Raw genomic sequence first — 10708 nt, 5'->3', positions numbered from 1 at the left:
TGCCTGGAATGGGAGAAACGTGCCAACACTTCCTGGCCACGCTGGCCACCTACCTGCTCCAGGACCTCGCGCAAGACCGCACCACCCCGCACTCCATTTAGCCTGGTACAACTGCCCACGTATAACCCAGAAGTATTACAAAAGAGGGAATAAGTCCGTAAGAAGTATACAAGGAGTTCACAGTTTGAGCATCCTGTTGTAGAAATGAGTGTGTTAACAAAGCAGTGTCCTAACAACCGGCAGGGCGCGGCCCAGTCTCGAAGAAGCGTCATCAGACACCTATCTCAAGTTGGCCAGTCTCTCTCCAGAGAAGGAAACCCCCAACTAAATGAGCTTTCTGGTACACGTGGGGACCTGTATGTGCACTGTGAAGACACAGAGGATACTCTTTGAGAATCATCGTGAAGCCAGTCCAGGTAATATAAAAGCCAGGATATCACAGCTTCCTCAGGGAGAAGGAACAGCAGTCATATCCGAAAGCAACAGCTCCTCCTCTGTGTCATCATTCACAGGACTGACCACAGTGACAACTGGGTGGTGAACACCTGCTTATGTGAACCCACAACAAAGTACCAACTGGTCAGTTTTAATCTATCCCCCGGCCCGTTCCCTTCGTGTGGGAATAATGCCCTCAACGCACACCTGCATCTGCACAGGTCAGAGAGTGGTGACATTTCAGGGCAGGACACAGGCCCAGGGAGAGATGGCTCAACCCAAACACATTCTCAATTTTATTCACCATCCCAGAGATGGCTCTTCCATACATTTGAGGAAGGGGGACCCCCACAGGGGTGCAGAGAGACAGTGAAGGCCAGACTTGACCATGAGCAAAGGTTAAAGGGGATGACCAAGGACTGGCAACCACAAAACAAGGAAGCCAGGGGTGGCCATTCCAAGTCTCACCAAGGAGCCTGAGCAGGCTCTAGAACCCCAAAGGCCCCACTGTACGATCCCTGGAAGCCAAGGTCTGCAAGCCATCCAGGAGAGCCCGTGGCTCCAGTAAGGCCTAGAGGGCAAGGGTGTCTTTGATGAGCCTGCGCATGGTGGTGGTGACCGAGGTGCCCAGGGCATCAGTGATCTGGAAGGAGATCTTGTATAGGTAAGGCTGCACATCCCGCAAGCCCGTGTCAAACACGTTGTCCACCTCCGACTGCGTGGGCATCTTGGGCAGGTACTCATGCCGGTTCATGACCTCCACAATGTTGATGACCTTCTCGCAGAGCTTCTCGCCCACCTTCTCCCGGCAGATCTGCCGCTCCTGCTCTGTGGCCAGGGCGACCACATGCACCTTCACTGTCCACACTTCCCAGGGGATGCACTCATCCGAGAAAGGCCAGCGTGACTTCTTCTTCTGGTAGAACTCTAGGGACATCTGCCCCAGCCCATCACCTCCAGAGTTGCGCAGCGCGTCCTGGGGAAGGAAGAAGGGTAACAGATGAGAAGGCCGAGTCACCCTGCGAGTGCCTGCTTCCTACGCCCCGGGGAACTAGGCTCTCCTAGCTTTACTAGTCCTTCAGGGAAGGTAGGGAATGAGACGCAGAGGGGGCAAAGGATTCGTGTGAAGTGACACAGCAAACTGCCACCTAAACACAAGTGTTCCTAGCAAACCAACAAGATCTGTCTCTAAAGAAAAGCAGAAGAGGGGACTAAAGTCCAATGATCCTTAACTAGAAAAAAGGACATCAAGAGGGGCAACTGGGTGGCTCAGTAGGGTAAGCATCTGCCTTTGGGATTGAGTTCAGGGGGAGGGGGTTTGCCAGGGGGTTGGGGGGGGTGGTCCCTGCTCAGTGGGGAGTCAGTGTCTCCCTCTGCCCCTCCCCCCGCTTCTCTAATAAATAAATAAAATCTTTAAAAAAAAGAAAAAGGAGGGCGCCTGGGTGGCTCAGTGGGTTGGGCCACTGCCTTCGGCTCGGGTCATGATCTCAGGGTCCTGGGATCGAGTCCCGCATTGGGCTCTCTGCTCGACGGGGAGCCTGCTTCCCTCTCTCTCTCTGCCTGCCTCTCTGTCTACTTGTGATCTCTCTCTGTCAAATAAATAATAAATAAAATCTTTAAAAAAAAAGAAAGAAAAGAAAAAGGAAACCAAGAAATAGAAGGGGGAAGGACAGACCAGAGCTGGCTTCTCCCCCTTCTCTGAGAAGCAAATGAGACCATCTCGTCCAAGAATTCTGCCTAGCCCCTACCTCCAGGGGGTGTGGTGGCCCCACACTTGTCCTCCTAGAGCAGCTGGGAGCCTGAAGCACCCTTCCCTCTGAGTTAACACCAACTCGGAGAGTAAGGGTGCTTCCCTCAAGTCCTGAACTGTCCTTCAAGGGATAATTCTCTCCTTTATGGACAGAGCAAGGTCACAGGTCATGATGGCTAACACCTCTACAAAGCTCACAGTAAAGCCAGGCTGGTTCAGGCACTTGACACATTTGACTCATTTAATCCTCATAGTGCATATGCCTCTGAGGCAAGTACGATTATCCTTCCAGTTTTACATACAGGGAAGCCGAAGGCCGGGGAAGTGGCGTCACCTGCCCAAGGTCACACACCTGCTGGGTGGTACAGCCTGGCCCCTGAATCCATGCTCTTAACCATTATATGCTACGTGCTTCTCACAGGCGTCTATAGCCAGACTTAGGACGGACGGCTGACTACCACAGCCTCCCTTGAAGACGGACTGGGAAACTCTAAAGAACTTACCCCGTCTGCTCTCAGAGGGACAAGAGAGTGCAGTGAGGGGGAACACTGTGGCCTGGGGGAGGGTCCACGTCCCGCCATGAGCACCTGGCGCCCAGCACCATGTAGGGGCTCTCCAAATGTTTGTGGAATGGAAGTCAGAGAGACGGCCCTCCTCCTCTCACCTCAGAGATGGCACCTTAAAAAAAATTCCCCCTTACTTGAAAATTCAAAATAGCCACACACTGAAACAGTGAAACACTACTGCCCTGAATGAATACACATTCCCACTGCCCGAGGTGACCAATGTCAGCAGCCTGGTGTGTCCCTGCCACCTTCCTCCAGGCCCACACAGGCACGTACAAACCTCAGCCACACTGCCCAAAGGGATGTTCCGCTGGATGGTGAGCACCCGAGCCCAGCGAGCCTCCCTCTTGGGGAATTCCCCAAGGGAAAGGAATTTCATGAAAGGGCAGGTGGAAGCCGAGAGGAGTCCATAGGAAGGGAGAGCTGAAGAGTCAGAGGAAAGGTCCAGCCTAGGGTAGGAGGGGTGGGCAATGGGCACCCGAGGGAACCCAATGTCCACGACACAAGGGCTGTCTGCTCTCCCTCCCCAGGGGGTTCTCACCAGCCCCTTCCCCTGCCCTGTGCAGAGCCCTCCACCCCGCAAGGAGCACTGAACACACATCTGTGTCTCAGAACATGGAAGAACCCAACAGGAACACTCGTGAAGGGAAGGCCCGTCCAAGAGCAAGCCGGGGTGGGGCGGGGGGGAGACATTCGTGGTGCGCCTGCCACCCGCCGTGCCACACCCCTACCTTGAATTCCCCGACAACCTTGCGCAGGGCACGGTCCAGCTCCTCTGAGGAGACCCGAACGTAGGTGAAGTCGATGAAATCACAGTCCACATCCTGGGTGCCCACGGTGCCAATGGAGTAGGTGCCCTCCTTCTTGTAGTGGAACTTGCCGGTGCTTCGATGCAGGAGCACCGTGTGCAGCACGGCCAGCATGGCCTCCTCCACCTGCCGCCCCTCCACCGACACCTCCAGCACCTCTGAGCGACAGTTCATCCTGCAGCCAGGAGCCCGCACCCGCGGGCAGGACAAGAACGAAAACAGGAGCCGGGGGGGCTTCACCCCAGCCAGGGGCCACCCTGCAAGAGCAGCCAGGTCAGAGCACAGACACGTGACCCGTCTGCTGCCTTCCTGGCCCCACCAGCCTCTGCCTCCATGGCCCTTCTTGGCATTCTGACGGCACATACTGCCAAGGAAGGCTCTCAGGATCAGAAAGGGAGAGAGCTTCCAAGTTACCAGTCCAAATACCGGCCAGGACTTGACCTGAGGACGGCGTCGAGCGCCATGTCCCACAAAGGCTCACCGCCCCTGTCCACCACCAGCCACTGAAGGCGCGCACGGCCCCTGCCCCCGAGAGGCCACAGGACTGGAGGAGAGAGACGCAGGTGAAGGCTATCTGACTGGCCAGGATACGAGGTGGGAGTAAAAAGCAAAGGAAGGTAGGAGTCTGACTGCCTAGGACCTTGAATGGCCAGGTTAAGGCACTTGGACCCTGTGCTGAGGGCAGGGAAGAGCCAATACGTCACGGTGCCAAGATCAGATCTGTGCAACAGAAAGTGAACCAGATGAAAGGTGAAGGATGGCCCTTAACTACCTTGTGGCCAAAAACTGCTCTGAGAAATCAATAAAAACTATGAAGGCTGGAGGGTGCCTGAGGGGCTCAGTGGGTTAGACCTCCACCTTCGGCTCAGGTCATGATCTCAGAGTCCTGGGATCGAGTCCTACATCAGGCTCTCTGCTCAGGGGGGAGCCTGATTCTCCCTCTCCCTCTGTTCGTCCCCACCACTTGTGCACTGCCGTTCTCTCAAATAAATAAATAAATCTTTTTTGAAAAAAATGAAGACTGAGCTCTGACACCTGACTAACAGACACACACACCTCATATCTCCCCTCATACCAGGGCCATCAACAAACTCTGGGGTAAAACCTTTCAGATTTAAAGCAAAAAGGCTGGACAAGAAGTCCAGTTAGAGGCCACAACAACAGGGACAGTTACAGAGGCAGCACAATGGAATATGGAGGAGTAAAGTGCAAAGTGTAGGGATTTTCACATCCAACAGTCCTGGGTCGAATCCCAGCTCTCCTACATCTTGTTCTGTGATTGCAAGCAAATCACTTAACCTCTCTGAGTGTGTTTTATCTGTAAATTTGGATTCTTGTGAAGATCAAATAAAATGATCAAATAAAATAAATTTAAAAATCAAATAAAAAATTAAAAAATCAAATAAATCAAAAAAATTTTTAATTAAAAAAATCAAATAAAATGATCAAATAAAATAAAAATCTTCTACAGTAGAAGAGTGGATAAAACCAGTGACTCTAAAGCCAGACAGCCTGGTCTGCAACCCCAGCTCTACCACTTGCTCACTGGGTGACCCTGGCCAAGCTACTTAACTCCTATGTGCCTCAGTTTCCTGAATCTATATAAAGGGGATCTATAAAAGCTACCCTGAAAGGACTATCCCAGGGAGTGGATGAGTTAGCATCTGTAAAGCACTTAAAGCAGTATCTGGCGAGTAGTAAACAGTAAGGACCAGCCACTATCATTCACAAGGGTATCACTGTTGCTGAGAGAGGACACAGGCTATGATACAGCACTGGTGGACCGAGTGCGAAAGAAAGAACATACCTGAGGACCAGACCTTGTAAGTAACTGAATATGAGCCCCAAAGGAGAAGAACAGTCCCATTTCCTGCTGAGCATTCAGCTTACAAACCTGCCCTGACGGAGAACTTACCACATCTCACAGCAAACCATTCTGTCTTTGGACAGCTCTACTCAGGTATTCCTTCTCCAGAAGGAATCCGCCCCTTAGCGCTTCAAACCCTTGGTCACAGTTTGGATATCAGAAGCCACACAGAATAAGTCTCCCTTTTCCACTTATGTGCCTTTCTGATATCTGGAGACAACTCTTCCATCACCCCTCACCCCTACCACAGGTTAAAGGTCCCCAGTCCCCATACACGTCACATCTTCTGGACATCACATCTTCTCTGGCGGCTCTCCTCTAAGCGTATTTCAGTCTGTCTCATTCCCCATTAAACAGCAGTGCTCAGCAGTGAACACAGGGCAGTCTGTGGACAGCTCAGAGATCAAGCTGGCTCTGCCTCTCACTCGGCTACCAGCGAGGGTCTACCTGACCTAGCAGTCATCCCTTCACAGGTATTATCCTGTCTTGGCTCTCCCCCAGACTGACAGTTCCTTGACGGCAGGGACTAGATCCTACTGGAAACTCCATGCCTGGAACCTAGTACAAAGTAACTGCTCAAATCACCCTGATCAGAAGCCTCCAGGTCCTTCCACAGGTTGCTGGATCAGTTTCTCCTACATCAGGAGGAGTCAAGCTCTGCCGCTCATTTCTGCTCTCTATAGTATAATTCCCTTCAACAGCTTCCCATCTAGAGGCTCCCAGCTCTGGCCCAACTCCCCCTTCTTCCACCACTTCCCCCACAGGGGTCCCCCACAAACGTTCACCCAGGCCACTTCTTTCTTTGGCCCCATGCCCAGGCTCTTCCTAGGAAAAAGCTGTTCTTGGTAGCACTCCTTCAGGAAGTCGGTACTGACCAACCCCAGCCTCCTTCCCAGAGCAAGCCACATCTGGTCTGTGATGAACCTTTCTGTCCCCTTCCCCTCATCCCTGCCTCCTGTGGGCGGGGAGTCTTCTCGAGCAGAGCCTGGGAAATCTCATGATTTCTCTGAAATCATGAAATCTCTGATTTTCTCTGAAATTTTCTCTGAAATCTCATGAAATCTCTGATTCCCACCCCCCCAACGCCCCAAGGCCCAGGTCTGCAGAGCACAGCGCCAGCTTGGAGCCCAGGGCATCCCCATGCCCACTTACGCGTACAGGTTTGAGCGCAGGTCCTTCAGGTTCGGACCATGCCCTTGCTCCTCCTCGCGCGCAAATGCGCCTCGACGTCCGCGCCGGCGACTGAGCCCCAAAGAGACTAAAAGCCAAAACAGAAAGCTCAGCGTCAAGACACTCTGGCTGGCCCCAGGAAGGACCTTCCACCCGGGTCCCGTGTCTCCCACCGCCACCACCCGCAACCCGCCGAAGTCCGGAGTCCAGGGAAGGATCTGCCTCCTGAGGTCCCGGGAGGTGCGCGGGGGGCGGGGGCGGACCCTCCCCGCGCCCAGCCTGGCCGCACTCGGGAGTTTAGGCGCGCCGTCCCTCCCGCCGGCCCGGGGAATGCCCGCGCTTACACAGAGGAAGGGGACAGACGGTTAGTCGAAACGGTCCCCCACCAACCCAAGCCTGCGTCCCAGACCCGACGGACAAGGAAACCGCGCTCCCGGGGCCGCCTGACCACCGAGGCAGGAGGCGGTGCCGGCGGCGGAAGTCCGGGCCTCCGCCCCCCGCCAGCCGGGCAGGTTCCACCGGCTCCATGGGTCTCCGGCGGGGGTGCGAACACGCCCGGCCGGGCCCGACATCAGCGCAGCCGCCCCCCGCACCTTACAGCCACGCCAGCGGTCACAGAGGGCCACACACTGCTCCGTGAAAACGTGCTTCTTTTTGTTTTGATCACCTCTCGGATATTTTTGATTCGATAGTAAAAAGTATCTCCCTCGTTTGGACGAGTCCATTCCGCCCACCACCGAGAGTGTTGTTGTGTTTCGGCTGGAATCACGCACTTCCGCCATAGAGATGGGATGGAAGGAGAGGCCAATGGGCTCTGTGCTGCCTCCTTAGACGGAGAGGAGTCAACGGCGATGACTCAGCCTCTGGGACGCAGGTCCGCTCCCCAACTCCGGGCGCAGAGACCTGGACGGGACACCGATTCCCCCAAGATGAAGGGAACGCCATCCGGAGACGTGGCCTGGAGATGAACCCGGGCTGGTGCGCTGCGTGATACTGGATGGATGGCTGAATTAGCTTGTCCAGCGTGCGTAGTAGAATCCCTGGCCCCACGATGCTGGAGAAAGGAGCTTAACCTTACCGTATTATCTTCATACAGGAGCGCTACTTGGTGCTTGACCATGACCGATCTGGTGACAGCTCTTGTAAAGCTCATAATTCTGCCCTTGCCCCCTGTGTGAGCCTCTTGACGTCACTCCTTCTTTCTGATTTTCTCCTCTATAAATGGGGTGCTGTTGTGAGGATCACAAGAGATAGTTCATATGAAAGATCTTTGTGGAATGTAAAGTATTATACGAATGAGTGCATTTTTAGTGCTCTGTAACTTCCAGGAGAATGTTTGGTTTTCCGTGTAGATCATGAGTCTAGAATAGGCAGAGGTCTGTCCGTTTTTTGTTCATTCCCACAGAGCCTGGGATGCACCAACTGAGACTCACTGGCCTGAGTTGTTTACTTGAGGATTAAGATGCTCATTTTCCTAACACACTCTCCCAAAATAATAATATTTATTGAGTGAAATGTAGAGAGCATGATTCTAAGTGCTTTATGTATGTTAATTTAAGCTTCATCATGATCAATACTAGAAGGCAGATAAAGACACTGTGGCTGGGAGAGGTTAAGTAACTTGCCCAAGGTCACCCAGTAAGTAGCAAGCCTGGGGTTCAAATGCAGGATTCCATACCTCTACAGAAGTTCTCTTTCTGGTTTCTGCATGCACTACCATTCTCCAATACACCCCACTCAAAGCCGCCTCTCTAGTGGGAAGATGCTCTGATGAGTAGCGTCTGCTAGTTTTCTACAATGGCTGATTTGAAGCTATGGGACATCCCTGAATGCAGAGTCCAAAATGAATGAAGGATTACATTTTGATCATCAGTAGTACAATGGGCTCACCAGCACTGGTACCAGCAGGCTCCAGCACACCCTTTAGGACTGCCCTCTCCCACAAGCTTTTCTTTCTTTCTTGTTTTTTTTTTTTTAAGATTTTATTTGTTTAGTTATTTCCTAATGAGTTATTTATTAATTTGTGATTGATTGATTAATAAACAAAATAAATTCATTTATTTATTAAAAATTTTAGAGAAATGGGTGGGAGAGAGACTGTGAAAGGAGGGTGGGGGAGGGATAGGGGAGAAGAAGAGGGAATCTCAAGCCAACTTGGCACTGAGCATGGGGCTCAGTCACATGATGCTGTGATCCCCACCTGAGCCAAAATCAAGAGTCTGGATGCTTTAACTAACTGAGCCACCCAGGCGCCGTCCCACCAGTTTTTCTCAACCCCGACACAACTCCTTTTCTGGCTGACATTCCCCCTCCTCATCAGTTCCTTATTCCCTCACCCTCCTCTCCATAGCTGGGCCCTGGTGCAGCCTTGGTCCCTCTGGTTTGTCTTTGTCCCAGGTGCAGCCGCCTGTCCCCTGGCAGCATCAGAGTACCCCCAGGGCCTCAGGAAGGAGAAAGCCACCTGCCTTATAGACCAACATCTTCTGGAGCCTGGACTTAACCAGGAGGAATCAGCATAAAATATTGAGAGAGTGTCTGAGGAGCCAGAAGAGGGAGACCGAAGGAAGTAGAACCAGCCCTGGATGGGTGGGGGATCAGAGCCTAACTTCCAGAGACTGCCAGTCAGGGAAGGGAGTGGCTGATCTCTCTTCTACCCCTGACACCCTTCATCTCAGGGACCTTCGAGGCCACAAGACTGACATCATCATCACTACTACCCATCACTGAACCTTATTAGGCACAATGCCAGCACTTCGAATGCACTATTGTGTTGATTTCTCCAACTACCTTTGAAGGTAAATGCAATCCCCCCCCCAATTTACAGATAATGAAACTGAGGCTCAGTGATATGTAGTAATTACTTTGATAGCTAATTTTATGTGTCAACTTGCCTGTGCCTCAGAGTACCCAGACATTTGATCAAACATTATTCTGGGTGTGTCTGGGAGAGTGTTTTTCTGAAGGAGATTAACATTTGAATTGGGTAGACTTGAGTAAAGGGGACTACTTTCTCCCCTAATGAGGGTGGGCCCCGTCCAATCAGTTGAAGACCCAAATAGAATAAAAGCTCTGACCCTGCCGTGAAAAAGGAGAACTCCTGACTGCTTTCAAGCTGGAACATTGGATTCTTTTCCTGCTTTCAGACTTGAACTGAAACACCTACTCTTCCTGGGTCTCCCGCTCGCTGGCATTTGGAACTATACCCCAGCTTTTCTGAGTCTCCCACTTGCTGACTACAGATCTTGGGACTTATCAGACCTCCATAACCACATAAGCCAATTCCTCATAACAAATTTCTTTCTATAGATACACATCCTATTAGTTCCGTTTCCCTGGAGAACCCTGACTAATACACTTGCCAAGGCCACTCGCTCCTCTGTCCTCATTCCACCCACTGTTGTCCCTCCTCCAAAACTCACCTTGTCCCTGGAGCCCTTCCCGCCTGAGGCTGAAGCTGAGCCCCCTCACCTTATTTATCTCTGGCCAGATGCTGGCCAATCCTTGCCTCCTCTTACCTCCCCAAATCCTTACAGGGCTGTTCCCACTGCACCTCAGACCTTGGGTCCTATGGCCACATGGGTGGTCCTGTCAGGGAGGGAAGGTTCAAAAAGCAAGACTGTGTGGGGGCGTGTGGGGGGCTCAGTGGGTTAAAGCCTCTGCCTTCGGCTCAGGTCATGATCTCAGGGTCCTGGGATGGAGCCCTACATCAGGCTCTCTGCTCAGCGGGGAGCCTGCTTCCCCCCACCCCTGCCTGCCTCTCTGTCTACTTAGGATCTCTCTCTCTCTGTGTCAAATAAATAAATAAAATCTTTTTTTAAAAAAAGTGAGACTGTGTGGAATGAATTACCCCACCCTATGACCCTCTCTTGATGATCAAGATGTAATCTTTTTTGTTGTTTTTAGAGATTTTATTTTTAAGTGAGCTCTACACCCAACACGGGGCTTGAACTCATGATCCTGAGTTCAAGAGTCTCACGCTCTACAAACTGAGCTAGCCAGGCACCCCTTCAATCATTTATTCATCTACTTATTCATTCATTCATGCCAGGCATATGTAACTGTCCACACGCCACGCCCATGTCATATCAAGGGGGACAGTGTGGCCCTCTGG

The 10708-nt window shown here is 52.1% G+C and overlaps 1 protein-coding gene across 3 annotated transcripts; it reads right to left on the bottom strand.

Annotated features, from left to right (window-relative positions):
* Nucleotides 1–708: 708 nt before the first annotated feature.
* On the bottom strand, nucleotides 709–7058 carry LOC111158002 (autophagy related 101). Of its 3 annotated transcripts, none has more exons than XM_022519775.1 (4): nucleotides 6942–7058; nucleotides 6580–6685; nucleotides 3483–3817; nucleotides 709–1411 (listed from the first exon to the last, which is right to left on the bottom strand). In XM_022519775.1, exons 3-4 carry the CDS (start codon nucleotides 3732–3734, stop codon nucleotides 1007–1009), a joined length of 657 nt encoding a protein of 218 aa, XP_022375483.1. In that variant the 5' UTR covers nucleotides 3735–3817; nucleotides 6580–6685; nucleotides 6942–7058; the 3' UTR covers nucleotides 709–1006. The 3 variants fall into 3 exon arrangements, with proteins under 3 accessions (XP_022375483.1, XP_022375484.1, XP_022375482.1); XM_022519776.1 differs by having other exon boundaries at nucleotides 6586–6685; XM_022519774.1 differs by lacking the exons at nucleotides 6580–6685; nucleotides 6942–7058 and having other exon boundaries at nucleotides 3483–4395.
* Between the last annotated feature and the right edge of the window lie 3650 nt (nucleotides 7059–10708).

The sequence above is a fragment of the Enhydra lutris genome, unplaced genomic scaffold (genome assembly GCF_002288905.1).
Source record: "Enhydra lutris kenyoni isolate GAN:26980312 unplaced genomic scaffold, ASM228890v2 scaffoldscaffold56, whole genome shotgun sequence".
Lineage (NCBI taxonomy): Eukaryota > Metazoa > Chordata > Mammalia > Carnivora > Mustelidae > Enhydra > Enhydra lutris.
This window is presented reverse-complemented; position numbering and strand designations above follow the sequence as displayed.